The following is a 16,745-nucleotide window of genomic DNA, read 5'->3' as shown; positions in this document are numbered from 1 at the left end:
TGGTGGCGAAGAGGTGGTCAATATTGCTAGGTTATGTATATGGGTGTTATTTATGGTGGTGATGGTTGGTTTTGTGGGTCATTAGATATTTGGTGGGTTGGTGTTGGCGAAGAGGTTTTTGGGTTGATTTTTGGTTGGTTGATTAGATTCATCTAAATTTTTTGCTTTTTTGTTTTGTCTTTTAGGGGGTTTGGGTTGATTTTGGGGTTTTATTTTGGTATTTTTGGAAGGTGGTGGTGGCTAGCAAGCTATGGGTGGTGGTGGGTTGATTTTGAGTTGGATTGCTTAGGTTTTAGGTGAGTTTCAATGGGTTTTGGTTTGAAATTTTTGTTCCAGTGGTGGCAGTGGGTTCCTATGGTGGTTGTTGCTTCTGAGGGTGGTGATGTTTTTTTTGTCTTTGTTTTTTGTTTTAATAGAAGGTAGGAGTTTTTTTAAGTAATTTTAATGAGTGATATGCTAAAGAAAGAGATGTGATGTAGGTTATATTATAAATGCTATGCTAAAAGTATAAAGTAACTTTTTGGTATGTTAAAATAGATTTTCTTTTGAACACCTTATGTTAATGCTCTAATAAGAGCATTAGCATCATATGCTAAACCCTACATTTTTAGCATTTAGCACACCAAACACTAGAAAATAAGTTGCTTGAGATGTTCTAAATGCCAAAAATTTGTAGCATTTGTGACCTTACCATTCTACAAATAGAACAGTACGGACACAAATGCTAAAACTAAAAACATTTTTTATTCATTTCTCTCTCTCTCTCTCTCTCTCTTTGAAACCAATCCCAACCTCTCTTTGCCACCACCTTTGCATGCCGCCTCGTCGTCTCGCCTTCTCGCTGCTTTGTCATTGTTGATTTGAGTGGTCTAAGTCGCGAGTCGGTTGATTTTCTTTTTCCTCCAGTGGTGGTGAGTTTCAGATGGTGTTTTCAGTTCCCCCCCCCCCCCTCTAGTGATGGTGAGTTTCAGATGGCAGTGATTTTGATTGGTTTTCATGGTGATGGGCAGTGGTGAGTTTTAGAGAGAGAGAGAGAGTTAGTGAAGAGGAAGAAAGAGAAATTAATAAAGAAAAGAATAGAACATGAAATTAGAACATGTGATGTAGAATGTTTTTATTCAAATGCTATATTAAAGTAGTAAAAGTAAGATTTGGTATATGAATGTAGCATTTTTTTACATCAGCTGACGCTCTAAGAGCACTAGCATCAGTTGTGCTATGCTAAATGCTATTTCGACACACTAAAACTTTTTTTTTTTACTAGATCATTTTACAATACACTCTACATTACATGTTCTATTTTAAGATTTTAGACACATTAAAAGAATCTTAAAAATACTCATTTGAATATATATATATATATATATATATATAAGTTACAAATTAGCTTTTTTGAAAGAGAATAGTGGAATGAGAGAGAAGAAAGATGTCTTATAAAGGAGACGTGACACGAGGAGTGAGAAAAAACCATTAAAAAATTTATAGTATTTTGACTGTACTATGCCATTTATAGAACATCATTGTAGTTCCATACCATTTCTTTTGGTATTTGGCACATCTTATGAAGCATGGATTTTGGTGTGCCAAATGCTAAAAATTCAGTATTTGGCACACCTGAAGTCAATGCTCTAAGTATGTTATTATTTGTCTAAAATGACAAACAAATGAAAATTTAAAAGAAAAAAAAAAGTTTTTTCATGTGATGTGACGACTTTTCATTGTAGACATTATATTACTTCTACCCTATCAAAATCTAACTTGTAAAATTAAAATAAAAAGCTCTAAAAAATTGTAACTTTACTATTCAATATGAAATGAGTTACTTTCTTTTCTGTTAAAAAAAAAAAAAAAGAGTAGAAAGTGTAAAATTTAGTTAGGGTGGCAAAATTTGACACGACATGAAATTAGGGAGAAAAGGCCTCTACACATTAAAGGAAGGTCACTCCTTATAAGCACATCCTCATATGCTTCCCTAGGCGATGTGGGATTTCATGGATTGCAGAACCCCGTTTTGGGTCACTACAAGCAGGTTATGAGCTAAGACTTAATGGATTCGTGTTATATTTGGGTTGGTTGGACTAATTCGTTTAATAAATGTGTTAAGTTCGTGTCCAACTTATAGAACTTGTTTGACTCATTTAATTAAATGAAATTTTATCAATATACCATTCAAACTCAAGGTATATAAACTCATTAGTTGTTGTGATTTTTTTTTTTTGACATATTGTGATTAATTATTTGTGATATTAAGATATAATTTAATTTTGAATGATTATTTGTGATACATTTACTTGTTATTTATGAATTTTATATTTAAAAATTTTATTTATTTTTTGGTTTTTCATAGTTTAGATTAATTTGGTTAATACTATTTTTTTTTTTTTTTCACTTTGATAAAATTTGTTAAAAATGTTGACATAACTGACCCGTTTAATAAATAGATCATTTTAAAGTTGAGGGATCTTACCCCGTTTAATAAATATGTTGGGTTTGTGTTAACCCATATAGTTGAATACTTATAAGTCGATACAACGTGAATCTGACACGCGAACACAAATCATCACTCCTAAAATTTATCCCTTCTTTTACATCTTATTTATTCTGGATTCATTCCCTGGTTATTCCGGATTCATTCCAAAATGGCGGGCATTTATGAAATAAAATTCAATCCTTTTGTTTGATCTTGACCATAATCCTTCAGAATTTAAAGTATAATGGATCCAGTTCACACTTTACAGTCCACAATCAATGATGACAGTCCTTATATTTGAAATATGGCCCCGTCAACTAAGTCTACCAAACCATTCTTTGGGTTTCAAAAAGAAACCGTGTTTAAGCCGCAAAAAGTAGTAGACCAAACTTTCTGGGGAGCTAAACTGAACAGGACAAACAAAAGGTTGTTTTAAGTGTAACTGTGAACTTAAACTTACGCCTATATATATATATTATCCCTATCAGCTTGTTTGTGGCATTAAGCTACGACACCCAGAATTAGATAGCTAAACACACTTTGCTCCCAGATAAGATTTTGAACTCTCTGACGTAGGGAATACATCCCTTTGTGTTTGTTTGTGACATTAAGCAACAACACCCAGAACTAGCTAGCTAAACAAAACACCCTGCAGCTCTCTAATAAGAATTTGAACTCTCTGACCAAGAAAATGAAGGTAATGATGCTGAACAGTTATTTAGAAATTCTGTTCCTTATGTACTTCCAATCATTTTTATGTCATTAATTGACACTTCTAAACTTTATTCAGCAAAAGGTAGTGATCCGGATCACCTTAAATAATGGCAAAAAGAATGCTCGGTCCAAGGCCATGCAGATTGCAGTTGGTCTACAAGGTACTCATTTTTATGTTTTTTATCTGATCGTTGTTAAAATTGATCAGGAGTTTAAAATTAACGATGAGATTGTTTTCCTTTTGGGTGCTTAAGGTGTGGAATCAGTCGCTCTACAAGGTGAGGATAACAGTCAGATTGTTGTTGTTGGGGACAACATTGATTCAGTCAACTTGACATCTTTGCTGAGGAAGAAAGTTGGATCTGCTGATTTAACGAGTGTCTCCCCAGTCAGTACTGAGGGGGAAAAACAAAAGCAAGAGACCAAACCTAGTGAATCTGGAATACAATCAATGGTTTGGCCAACTTATCAAGCTGGTGTGCCATATTATTATCAACCTAGTGTGCCATATCATTATGTATACGATGCAATGGATTACAACCAGAACTTTTGCACTATTTTGTGACCTATGCGTAGGAATTATTTGATGGCTAAAACTTAGGTAAAGTTTCTTCGGTGCCGTATCTTAGAGAAAAGTTTAGGAAGTGTGTATTGATTTTCTATAGTTTTTATTCAATTGAAAATTGAAAATTTTGTCTTAAATCATGATATGAAGTGACAATAAAATTATAGAGAAAGAGTGTTGTTGAATAAGAAATTATGTACATGTAATGGGCAAATGGTTTGTTGTAGAAATACATTTCTTCATATTGCATCAATGAAAATTCTCTTAACTGAGCAATTGCTTGAAAATGGACTAATTAAGTCTCTAAGTCGACCTCAAAACATCTATTAAAGTAGGATAAAGAGATCCAATTGTCTTTCAATCCCAAGTTATTTATTAAATGAAATGAATGATCTCTGCAGAACTTCATACTTTATAGGTAGGACACTTGTTGCACATCTTTGGGCTATTATCATACTTATCTCAAAAAAAAAAAAAAAGACAAAACCCAAAATCCGTTATTTTAGCTATAAAATTGAAAAAACTCAGCCCACAAAATCAGCTAAACTCTGGCTCATGTAGTTCAGGCTAAAAGCCTAAAACCCATCGATATAACTCATCAAGTTCATGTGGCCAGTCAACAAGATTGATCAACTCAGGCTCACAAAGTCTATTACAATCCTATTTCTCAAGATTGACAAGAAACTAGGCCAAGTTATGGCCATTTGAGAGATCCATCATCATAAGGGACCCAGATGCAAGTCAACACTACTCCACCTTTTTCTTAGATCATAGCTAAATGTGGGGCAAAGGGCCCAATAAAATTGGACACCTAAACCCTTGGATCTAAAAATCCAAGCATTTTATGAATAAAAGGGGAGCAAACATTCAATAGAAGAGGCAAAAAAGAAGGAACCCAGGTTCCTTCACTTAGAGAGAGAAAAAAAGAAAAAAAATCACCCAATTTTACTCAGAAAATTCCAAATTTCCAATATTCACGCCCTCAAATTCAGCAAGTCCTAAATCTATTCCATTTCATCTGGCAACACTAATAAGTGTCACTCCTCTTACTTACTCATCAATTTGAACCAGAAATATGAAAATCCCCCAAGACACAGAAACACAATCTTGGACCCTTTGGTTTGTGCTAACTCAACTACATCTCTCCCTAGCACTCACTCGTATTCTTCTTTACTTTTATACTTCTATATAGATTTTCATATCTTTCTTGTTTTGCATTGTATTTGTAAAACACAGTTAGTTTTAGCTTGAAGTTGCAAAAACTATGAGCCACAAGTCCAACCAAAAAGGTTATATGAAGCTGTCCCTACATGACCAAAGCCTATAGCTAAACAGCCCACCAATGGTTTCTAGATGCCGTACACCAAACCTTGAAGCTACACAAGCAATGTGTACCTTGGTTAACTCTCAAACACCCTCTTTGTTAGTTACTATTATTGTATTACTGCTTTCCTTGACTATTACTCTTCTCATACAATAAATTTCTCCTTTAATATTTCAACCACCTCAATCTTCTAAGCTTGTCACAAGCATTTTGCCATAACTCTTCTATACAAATTTTCACTACATTACTTAGCCATGATTATTGTTTACTAATACAAATTGTATTTTCAATAGTGACAAATTGGAAACCTTCTTGAAGCACCCGGCAATGAAAGAATACCAAACTTAACTACCTTAAAGAACCTAGGTCTAGTCGCTAACTTATCTTAACATAATGCGTGACAATGCAACAGAAAGAACCACAACATTAGGCCATCAACCACTAGCATGTAGCTGAGCTTAGTCATGTGAGTTTGCAGTTCAAATGTGGGGCACAAAGTTAAGGCACCTTTTGAGGAAAAATATTAAAGGTCAATTAATTATATTATAAGAGTTTAAAGGTTTTATACCTTTATATATATATATATATATATATATATATATCAATCGGTAAAGTTTATGATTTTTTTTAAATATATATTTTTAAGTAACACATCAATTTATAAAGTGAAATTTATAGTATCCTGTCATGAATATCCTTGAAAATAAAATTGATGGGAAATTACCACAAAAAAAAATAAAAAAGGAAAGAGCCTAAGGTTTATAGGAAGTGCTAGATTTTTAATTTTGTAAGAGTCTCAAACATATGAAAATTTTTCAATTTGAAATTTTGTCCATAAGTATATTGTTTTTTCATAAATAAATATGGCAACCATTGAACATAGATCATAGAAAGAGAAAGTTTCGCTTTGATAAAACTTTGCACTTCCCTTTTAATTTGCATATTTTTGGCTTAATAAGTTGATGTTAATTATTTCTTAGATGGGTCATATTATTTCAATTTTTTAATTTTCAAATTTATTATTTTGGTGCATTTCAGTATCATATATATTTTAACTGTAAGATGATGTTAATAATTGTGTTATGTACTAACTCAAAAAGTTTGTAAAACTGCATACATAGGTTACACGGATCAAAATGATTTTGGATGGAAAAAATAATTCTTGACAATTTGGGATAGAACTTTACTGTTCCTACATCTATCTGTTTCCAGCCCACATGTAACTCAGTGTATTCAACAAAAAACACCAGCTTGGACCAAGACATTGGAGTATTAATCTGTCTTCTCAAAGCCGCAACTGACATAAGTATAGTTTGCTTCATTCCTTTTATTCATTTTCTATTTTTATTAGGCTAAAGCCTGTTTTGCCATTTTGTTTCTAAAGTAAGGATTGTGTTAAACAATTGATGAGGTTTCACAAGATGGCCTAGAGAAGCTAGGTTCTAGCTGTGTATAGAAAATACTTGAAGCCTAAACAAGCTGCAGTTGCATTGCTTTTATCAAGTTAAAGCTCTTTTACTGCTTTTTATCCGGATAAAGTTCTTTTACAATAATATTTTAATGATGTGCGGTGCATTTTGTTATTAGTTTCTTATAATATTTTAATAATTTTCCTTATAAAAAATTGTAATTTTTAAAGTTCTATTTTATGATATGAGTGATGTAGTAATTTGATCATATAATATGTGTTTACAAATTTAAAAATTGCATGATATAGTGACTAATATAGACTTCTCAAAAAAAAAAAAAAATGCAAATATCGTTTTGATAAAATAAAAATACAAATATCCTTCCATTATTATTATTATTATTATTATTTTGTATTATTGAATGTGTTATTAAATTTTTTTTTTTTTTGGTTAGACTTTGCTTGAACTGATTCAGAAGTAATTAAATTTGAGCAAGAATATCATAATTCAAATCAATTGTTTTTCCTATAAATCTTAGAAAAATGATAATATAATTTCATTATACTTAAATAATTAGTGCACTAAAAATAATTAATATAATAAAAATAAATGTATTTATCCTATTAGATAATTAATGCATAGCTATAGATAATTCATATGTGCATTTACTCATTTGGCTAATTTAATGAATTAATACTTTTATATAAATGCAAATTTTGTTAAGGTGAAATCTTAAATAACTAAAATCTCAAGAAATGAAACACATGAATAACCTCATGCTCTTTCATATGATGTATTTTATATATATATATATATATATATATATATTTGAAGTGTTGTTTAAAGGGTCATGCTAACGAGTGCCCTACTCATTAATAATTCATTTTAGGAAAGTTTTGATACTATTTTTATAAGAAATGAAAAAAAGCGGTCAAAATATTAATTATTATTTTTTTCATTTTCCATAAAAACTTTCTTTAAATGAATTATTAACCAGTGCCCTAAGGGCACTCGTTAGCATTTCCCTTGTTTAAATAAAAAAAGAAAAGTGTTATGTTTATAACATTTTTATAACAAATCATAAGTAGTAAGTTATTATTGGTTCTAATTTGAATCTATCACTGAAATTATTTTTTTCACCAATAACAAACAACTTGCTACTTATGATTTTTTCTAAAAGTGTTGTAAAAATATTGAGAACCTAGCATTTCTCTTTGAAAAAGAAAAAAAGTTCCAAGAAAATCAATCAAACGAGTAGAAAAAGGGGTTGAACACGTCCAATAATTGGTCATGCCGTGTTGCACGTTGTTCCAATCGATTGATTCGATTCTACTGTTTTCCTATATAAATCAAGTGCTTTTGCTTTAGGAACTAATCATTTACCTCAAAAAAGTGCTTTTGTTTTAGAATGGTCATTTGTCTTGAATGCTTGTAACTTTTGACTTAATTTTCCATAAGGTTGGCAGATTGGTTACCCAAGAAGTTGGGGAGGCATAAAATTTGTTTCAACATTTTACATGATTAATTTTTTTTTTTTTTTTTAAGAAACTTTACATGATTAATTTTGATGATGTGTAACAAAAGTAGTTGCGTTGGTATTATTGCTCTTAAGTTAGGTAAAGGACTTGTTTCTCAAAAAAAAAAAAATGTTAGGGGACGATCCTTTTTTTTCTCTTTTTTGGGGTAAATAACTAAAGCTGATACTTAAAATTATAGGAGTCATTCAATCGTATCTTAAATGTCTATAATGGTTTCCATGGTCAATGCAACTTCAATTATTAACAAATATTATAAAATTCTTGTCATGTATAAGTTTGTTATTATTTGCCCAAAATAACAACCAAAAAAAAAATTAAAAGAAAAAAGAGAAAATGGGTTATCATATAAAATGATAAAATTTATTTTTCGATGTTGCCTGATACTATTCAATGTGACAGTCTTTTTTTCATTAGAAATTAAAAAAAAAAAAAAAGTATAGGGAAGTGTAAAATTTTCCCTTATCATACATATTATTTACAATGTATCCATTTCATAGTTTAAATTATATATTATATCTTATCAAAAAAAAAAATTATATATTATATCTTATAAAAAATATATATATATATGTATATATTATATACTAAAAAAAAAATTATATATTACATACTTAAGGATATATGTAGTGCCAAAAAAATGTATATCTAGGAAATAAAATAAAATTACAATCCTTATATTTGGTCATAATCAAATAAAATTTCAAGTGAAATGATTATCCTGTTATACTTCTACTCAACCAGAGGCACGTATTTGAATAAAAGATAATCCCCCATTTCTGAATTCATGTCTACTGGCAGGTGCAATCGTGCAAAGAGAAATATCTTGTAATCCTATGGCTTTCTTTGCCCTCGTTATTTTTTTTTTTTTTTTAAGAGTTTCAACCTATGATGTCTGTTTTTTATAATAATTCTTTATCATCAGACAAAGATATTAATCAATTTTTTTTTTTTTTTTGTGGTGAAGATTGAACATCAAATATTTTATTTAACTATTAGAGAATTTACCAATTAAACTAACTAGAACCCACACATTTTATACAAATTTGTTTTTAAAATAAAATTGTCATCTTCATTAAAAAAAAATTATTTATATTTGACCGGAGTCAACTACGAGTAAAAAGCGGCGGCCTATGCTGCCCGCGTCATTTGGGTTTCATAAAGAAACCGTGTGAATGTGAAAACCACTTAAAGTAGTAGACCCAAAACTTTATGCAGAGCTAGAGAAGACAAACAAAAAGTTGTTATGGCCTGTTTGGAAGTTTAGAGAAGGAGGAGAGTAGAGGGGAGTAGAGTAGTGGGGAGGAGAGTAGAGGGAATAGTTATCCTTCACCTTATTTGGATGTTTTTAAAATTAATAAGGGGGAAGGGAGTAATTAGCCCTTCCTTTTGTTTGGATGTTTTAAAAATTAGAATGAAAATGAGAGGAAATGATTTAAATAGACAAATTTACCCCTATTTAAAAATAGACTTGCAACATTGATTTATGATTAATTTGTTAAATTAAATAATTATTTAATCAACATTCTCATTCCCTCAAATACCACTAGTAAAAGTATAAAACTACTATTAACTATTATAAAATAATTTTTATTATCTCAAAACAAATTATAATAAAAATAAAAACCTGTGATGGGGTTTTGGTGGAAATGCTAAAATTGCCTCTCATCAAAAAACAGAAAAACACATTAAAATTTTCAAAATATTACAAATTAATTTACTAATTCTCTCAAAACACCCAAATAAACAAAAAAAAAAAAAAAAAAAGAGGAAACAAGCTAATTTTGATAATTCAACTCACAGATAAAAGAAAAAAAAAATTCCTTTATCATTAACCCAAAAAAAAAAAACTATCATTTTGATGAATATTCATTTTCTGTTCAAGTCGGGTCTTCCTAGCCTTTTTTTTTTTTTTTTTTTTCCTAGATGAAGATTCATTTTCAGTTCGGGTTGGGTCTATTTGATGATCATTTTTTTTTTTTCTTTATCGTCAAGTCCTTTATCATTTTCTTTCTCATTAACCAAACAGAGGCCTTTATAATTCGTTTCTTTCCCACACTTTCCCAGCAACCAAACAAAACGATGCGAGCATTTCTCACATATATATTAAAAGGATGAGGACGAGCTCTGTCGTGTCATGGACGAGCTCGACTCCGACCATGACTGCTTCATTTCCCTGACTGAGTTTGCCGCTCCATCTCCGAAGATGGCGGAGCCTCCGAGCTCCGCGACGCGTTCAAGCTCTACGATTAGGACCAGAACGGCCTCATCTCCGCCATCGAGCTCCACCTCGTCCTCAACCGCTTGGGCATGAAATGCTCCGTCGAAGATTGCCACTGGATGATCCGATCAGTCAATTCTGATGGCGATGAAAATATCAACTTCGAGGAGTTCTAGAAGATGATCCAATCTGCTGCTCTAGATTTTCATTTTCTCTTTTCTGATCTATTTTCCTCTTAATTGTCAAATGCGAATGATGCGGTTGTGGTTGTTTTTCTGTACTATTAACAATGACTTCGTTAATTACTGCTTGTTTCTAGGTAAAATGTTACTTTCTCGGAGAAAATATCCTGTCAAATATTGAAGAATTTCTTTTTAAATAATCAAAGATTATTTATATAATTGGATTGTAATTTTGTTAATTTAGATAGGGTAAATTGGAGAATTTATTTGATCAATATTTTATCTACTCTACTCTTCCTCCAAATCTCTCCAATTTGGGGAATTAAAAATGAGGGGTTAGAGGTAGTTGAAACCCCTCCAAACCCCTCCAAACTTCTCCCCCTCCTTCCTTAAAAAACTTCCAAACAAGATAATTGAATTACTCTCCCTCCCTCTACTCTACTCTCCCTCCTTTTTTTAACTTCCAAACAGACCATTAATCTCAGTCATTAGTGGAAACTTAATCCTATATATATATGTCCCTCCCATTCATCTTGTTTGTAAAAATCAAGCTTCGACACCCAGAAATTATAAGCTATCAAAAACATCACCCTGCTCCTCCCTGATAAGAATTTGAACTCTCTGACGAAGAAAATGAAGGTACTAGTGAATACCATGCTCAACAATGATTTAGAAGTTCTGTTCCTTATTGTACTTCCAAATTCAAATTATGTCATGTAACGTAATACTAATTGCCACTTATTAACTTTATTGTAGCAAAAGGTAGTGATCCGGGTGAACTTGAATAATGGCAAAAAGAATGCTCGGACCAAGGCCTTGCGGATTGCAGTTGGTGTACAAGGTAATCATTTTTTTTCTTTCAATTGTTAACATTGAACCAAATTTACATGCTCTTTACGTAATTGTTTACTCTCCCAGTTACTTCAATTAAGTTCAACAAAGTTTCACTTAGGAATTTAAAATTAATGATGTTTCTTTTTGGTGCTTAAGGTGTTGAATCAGTATCTTTACAAGGTGAGGATAGCAGTCAAATTGTTGTTGTTGGGAATGACATTGATTCAGTCCACTTGACATCTTTGCTGAGGAAGAAAGTTGGATCTGCTGAATTAATGAGCCTCTCACCAATCAGTTATGAGGGGGACAAACACAACGGAATACAACCAATGGTTTGGCCAGCTTATCAAGCTAGTGTGCCATATTATTACACGTATGACGTCCCAGACAACAACCAAGACTCTTGTACTATTATGTGACCATGTGTATGAATTTTGTCAATGGCTAAAACATAGGTAGAGTTGCTTAGATGCTATATCTTAGATTCTACAAACGATTCATGCCATTGAATTTAATTCAAAAATCACAAGTAGAGCACCACGTGTAAGAAGTGTGGAATGACTTTCTATGGTCTATCTCTTTAATAGAAGAGAAAAATTTTGTAAAAGAAAGTGTGATTGACTAAGAAATTATATTCATGTAATCTAATAAGAAATAAGGATCTAGTTCAAGGTATATGGTTTATTGTTAAAATACATTTCTTCAATATTATTTGCGAAAGTTCTCTAAACTGAGCAATGGCTAAAAAATGGAATTCTAAACCTCCTAGTAGACCTCAAAAACATCTATCAATATTGTACATTGGAAAATGTACTAAAAATACTGTACATTGGAAAATGTACTTAAAATACTCTACATTGTTTGCCATAACTAATAAAAATCATGCTTTTACTAGTCTTGGGCACGTCTCAGCCATTAGTCTGCTAGCCACGTATAAACTGTCAGCAAACCAGTCTGATCCCCAGTAAAAAAGAGGTCCCCAGGACCTATTTGAAGAGTCTGTATTTCTTGTTTTGCAAACAGTCTGCCCCTGTCAGTGAATCTAAAACAAAAATCACTAATATTAGTCAAATCCAAGAGGGAAAAGAAGAAATATTTTTGACAAAGGGAGAACAGTACTCACGTTGGCAGTTTATAGAGGTGGACAGATTTATCGCTACAAGAGCAATACAAGATTGGTTTAACATCCGGATCAGTCATCCCAGAAAGTGCAAGGATACCCTGTACCATGAAAATCATGCCATCCAGATTCCAATTAGTTGACAGTTTTGAAAAATTAAGGCTACAACATCAACAACATGGCATTGCAACAAAATAATACACCAATTGAGTTTCTGCTCAACGACTGTAGCACAACTCAATTACTTAAGAAGGGAAGCAAATAAGAAAGTAAATGAAACTATTTGTGGTTCAATAACTTACATGTTCTTCACTGTGAGTATAGATTACTTCCAAACTGCCATCCTCAGTAGAAGCCCAAACTTTTATCGTACAATCCAATGAACAAGAGAACAAATACTTGTCCCAGCACATGAGAGACTTCACAACATCATCATGCCCATTCAATGTCATAATACACTGCCAATTTTCATGATCCCAAACCTGAACAAAATATAAGAACAGAAATTAATTACTATTATTTTTCTAACAAATCAAAACAAAATATATGGTCCTTTTGCACATATAAAGAAAATGACAACAACAAAAAAAGAAAAAAAAAAGGATGTTTAATAGATTCAAATCATATCAGTACCACATAAGATATATATTGCTAAGTTTTACAGAGTAGAACTTAATCAATTTAACATAAATAATTTAGTCACTAAAACAAGGATATGTTATTGTTACCTGCAATATACATGAGGGAGAGTACATCATTTGGTTTGATGCAAGATTTGAAAAGGGGAAATTTCAGAAAAGAACAATACAGAATCACTAAAACAAAAGGTCAGCACCAGGTCTAAATGAGATACTATCGAACCACAGTCCTTCCAATATAGAAGAAGCAAGCAAAGAGAAGAAAGAACCAACGATCTTAAATAATCAAGCTCTCTTCAAATACCAACTACTCACAACATAAGAGATACAACAAAAGGGGGAAAAAATTCTTAAAGAGAAAAAACTAACCCTTATTGTGTGGTCCTTGGAACCTGAGTACAGCCTGTTGCCTCCTCCAACAACTAAAGATGTTATACCATGCGTGTGGCCTTCAAGGGTTGCGGCAAATTGAAATGTAATGTTAGTTTCATAAGTGCCTTTCCATGCCAAAATAACACCATCCTGCAATCAAAAGTAATACTACATTAATTCTGGACCAACTTTAATTAGAATATAAGTGATGTACACACATGAAACACTCAACACCAAAATCTAGTGAGACATCAAGCATTAACATTGGTCATTCCCCACCACCCCCCTTTTAATAAGTAAAAGCAAACAGCTTTGACAGTAGTGTCTTAGCCCCCAGTTCAAACTGGGAAACTCTAGTGTGTGACACAAGCATGATAACCAACTGCACCAGCCCCAAGCATCTGCTATGGATATGACACACAATATCAAAGTACATGGAATATAAAGAGATAAGTTTTTTCTCAAACAACTAAAAAAAATTCTGAGAAGGGAAACACCCTGAACTCAACATTACCCAAATTTAATCAAATAGAAAGAATAAAAGCTAGTTAGCTAGTTAGAGAATGCAAGAATTCTAAACTGTCAGCAAAGCAGCTTACCTCTACCCCAGCAAAAAGCAAATTGTAAACAGATTCCAATGCATTGACTTGCCCAACAGGTCCATTGAGACTGTATTCAGCACCTGATTCAGTATTCCACACCTGCAACATCACCAACATGCCAAATCAAGGTCACATCTTGAACTAAAAAAATCCGAAAAAATAAAAACAACAAAAAAAAAATCACAAAATTACTCAGTTTTTAGCTCACCTTCACAACATTTGGCATGCCAACAAAGAGCCAAGGGCCTTCACTACAAACAGAACCAACTTCACCACCAATGTTAGTCACATTAGCACATTGACCAGTATGGCAGTCCCAAAGCCGAATTGTTCCATCACTGCTACCTGAACAAAGCTTGTTGCATCTTATAGGAAGTGCAATTCCATTGAGTGCCTGTTATCAAAGAACTCATAAATATGGTTTTCCAAACACAACTTGCTCTATCTATAGGATAAAAGTTCTATAAACCAACATTGTCTTTTGGTCTTCCATCAATTGTCATTTATGAATCCCATTGCATGTTCTTATTCAGGAACAAATCAAATTTCTATAATCTAGATACCATGAATGGACTATATTAGTATTCAAATGATGAAACAACTAATTAGGCTAGCCTAGGCCAAAGTTAAACTTTCGCATAAACTGTATTCAGGTCTCATTATTAAATTAGAGTCCAAATATAAAAATTTACACACAAATTTTAATGGAAATGGAAGAATACAGTTCATCAAACACAAATAGGTACCTTGTTGTGCCCTTGAAGCTCTGCCAACCTTTTGAACTTATCCCCACGAAACCATGAGTGTAGGTAAGGGCACTGATCACCATAGACACACGTCCCTTGCACCCAGAACTCACAAACCCTTTCTGCGGTTTTCTTAGGAACATGCTCCAGAGGCTTTTCTTCAACCACATTCTCCAGATTAGAATCATTTTCAAGAACAAAACATTCTGAAGAACTCTCAGAAACGCTTTCTGGCGACTTCTTTTTAATATGATCCAAGTCTGATTCAGACTTCCCAGGAACATTTTCGGAAGACTTGTGGTTAACAACCTTCTCCTGAACATTTTGTGAATTCCTAGGTGCCCTTCGCCAAGTATTTGAAACTAAAGCATTGCTGGAGCGAGGGTAGTAAGGAGTCTGCCTGTGACAGTGAATGGTGGCCACATCAGGTGTTTCTGAATGGGCAAATCTACATGGGTTTTTAAGGCATCTACCACTGAGCCAAAATTTGCATATCTTGTTGCTGCTGTTGTTTAAATGCCCTCCTCGTCCTGCTCCTAATCGATCAAAAACAGAACTTTCTTTTCTCTGTGGCCCTCTTCTTGCAGTTTTAACCTCCATACTATAAACACCCACAAATAATAGGAATAGGAAACCAATGAATAAAGCGTTCCACAAAGCGAAGCAGCCAAAAACAAAAACCGCTCTCTTTCTTCCATTGAAGAATATCCAATTCCAAATCAAAAAACCCCCACTGAAATCAAAAAAATCCTTGCTAACCCATTAAGGATTTTAAATTCTCTGTTCTGCCAAATCAAAAACCCTACTAAAAAATAAAGATAATTCCCTGTTCTGTTGAATCAATTCCAAAATCCAATTATTCCAAAATCCCTTATCAAATACATAACAAAATACAAACTTCCAAAACCTAATCGCCGATCCATCGGCAAACCCTTGAGAAATTAACGAACGTGAAAGTAAATTACTTTGGTAACATTATCTAAGGCTGAGAATAGATTCGATCATTACAAAAGTCGGTGCAATCATAGCTAAAGAAATTCTAATTCTAAATCTGAATCTAAATCTAATTGCAATAGCAAACCTGAGAGACTTTGATAATCGAGCCGCCGAGATCTTCGTTCAATCAGAAACAATCTCAAATCGCCGATGGGAAACAGAGGAAATTACGGTTTGAATTTTGAAAAGTGAGAGAGAGAGAGAGAGAGAGAGAGAGTATACGAAGATTACTGAAAGGTAAGAGTGGTGGTGTCTATTTATGGTGGAAATAAGGGGCCAAAATAGCCAACTGACCCTAAAATCGTAACTATTTAGTTAGTAGACTCCATTTACAAACTATATCACTTACTAGCATCTCGAGTGTTTGATGCTCGATTTTCGCTTATAAATCAAGTCTCAAGGACTCGATTTCCATGGTCCGATCTGACATATTTTTTGACGTGGCGATGACATGGAAATCGAGTCTTAAAGACTCGATTTCTAACTTTTATACCTACAACATCTCACAGCCCAGCCAGAACTTCATCAGAGCAGAAAAAAAAAAAAAACACCAGAAACAGAAAGAGAGAAGATCGAGATTGGAGCAGACCACCGCCGCGAGACCCAGGCCGCGCACCGTGAGCGAACCAGCGCCAGCTCGCGTGCGGCCTGGGTCACGCCCCGTCGCGACCTGGGTCGCGCGCAGGCTGCGCATCGTGCGCGAACCAGGTCGCGACGGCGCGAGACGCAGGCCTCGCACCGTGCGCGACCCAGGTCGCGACGGTGCGCGACCCAGGTCACGACGGGGCGCGACCCAGGCCGCGCGAGACCCAGGTCGCGCGCGGCCCAGGCCTGCTTCGGCTCCTATCTGATCTGATTCTTCTTTCTCCCTCTAATCTGAGTCTTCTTTCTCCCTCTGATCTTTCTCCCTCTGATCTCCTTCTGGATTTCTTAAATTTTTTTTTTGGGTATTTGGCTTGTACGAGAGACTGAGACTTAGAATTTTTTCAAAATTTTTTGGTTTATAAATCGAGTCTT

The 16,745-nt window shown here is 33.4% G+C and overlaps 4 protein-coding genes across 5 annotated transcripts in view; 3 read left to right on the top strand and 1 right to left on the bottom strand.

The window, feature by feature from the left end:
- Positions 1-16,745, top strand: part of LOC115986343 (heavy metal-associated isoprenylated plant protein 46-like) — a 60,781-nt gene that overhangs the window by 12,283 nt on the left and 31,753 nt on the right. The gene's annotated exons all lie outside the window — the stretch shown is intronic.
- On the top strand, positions 2,991-3,933 carry LOC115986341 (heavy metal-associated isoprenylated plant protein 47-like). The gene is made up of 3 exons (XM_031109208.1): positions 2,991-3,167; positions 3,261-3,345; positions 3,439-3,933. The coding sequence occupies exons 1-3, from the start codon at positions 3,162-3,164 to the stop codon at positions 3,747-3,749; spliced, it is 402 nt and encodes a 133-aa protein (XP_030965068.1). The 5' UTR covers positions 2,991-3,161; the 3' UTR covers positions 3,750-3,933.
- Positions 10,866-11,927, top strand: LOC115986345 (heavy metal-associated isoprenylated plant protein 47-like). Its single transcript, XM_031109216.1, has 3 exons — positions 10,866-11,059; positions 11,177-11,261; positions 11,411-11,927. Exons 1-3 carry the CDS (start codon positions 11,054-11,056, stop codon positions 11,671-11,673), a joined length of 354 nt encoding a protein of 117 aa, XP_030965076.1. The 5' UTR covers positions 10,866-11,053; the 3' UTR covers positions 11,674-11,927.
- Positions 11,872-15,944, bottom strand: LOC115986338 (zinc finger CCCH domain-containing protein 48-like). Of its 2 annotated transcripts, XM_031109203.1 has the most exons (8): positions 15,814-15,944; positions 14,733-15,333; positions 14,195-14,380; positions 13,984-14,085; positions 13,382-13,534; positions 12,677-12,856; positions 12,378-12,475; positions 11,872-12,296 (listed from the first exon to the last, which is right to left on the bottom strand). In XM_031109203.1, exons 2-8 carry the CDS (start codon positions 15,330-15,332, stop codon positions 12,170-12,172), a joined length of 1,446 nt encoding a protein of 481 aa, XP_030965063.1. In that variant the 5' UTR covers position 15,333; positions 15,814-15,944; the 3' UTR covers positions 11,872-12,169. The 2 variants fall into 2 exon arrangements, with proteins under 2 accessions (XP_030965063.1, XP_030965062.1); XM_031109202.1 differs by having other exon boundaries at positions 14,733-15,944.

Source organism: Quercus lobata, chromosome 4, assembly GCF_001633185.2.
Source record: "Quercus lobata isolate SW786 chromosome 4, ValleyOak3.0 Primary Assembly, whole genome shotgun sequence".
Classification (NCBI taxonomy): domain Eukaryota; kingdom Viridiplantae; phylum Streptophyta; class Magnoliopsida; order Fagales; family Fagaceae; genus Quercus; species Quercus lobata.
Note: the sequence above shows the minus strand (reverse complement) of the source record. Positions and strands in the feature narration are given on the sequence as shown.

Coding starts and splice junctions, on each gene's coding strand:
- LOC115986341 (XM_031109208.1), top strand. Junction 3,346..3,438: donor GATTGCAGTTGGTCTACAAG/GTACTCATTTTT, acceptor TGGGTGCTTAAG/GTGTGGAATCAGTCGCTCTA.
- LOC115986345 (XM_031109216.1), top strand. Junction 11,262..11,410: donor GATTGCAGTTGGTGTACAAG/GTAATCATTTTT, acceptor TTGGTGCTTAAG/GTGTTGAATCAGTATCTTTA.
- LOC115986338 (XM_031109202.1), bottom strand. CDS start 15,332: ATGGAGGTTAAAACTGCAAGAAGAGGGCCACAGAGAAAAGAAAGTTCT. Junction 12,857..13,381: donor CCAAGGACCACACAATAAGG/GTTAGTTTTTTC, acceptor TATTTTGTTCAG/GTTTGGGATCATGAAAATTG. Junction 12,297..12,377: donor CACCTCTATAAACTGCCAAC/GTGAGTACTGTT, acceptor TTTTTGTTTTAG/ATTCACTGACAGGGGCAGAC.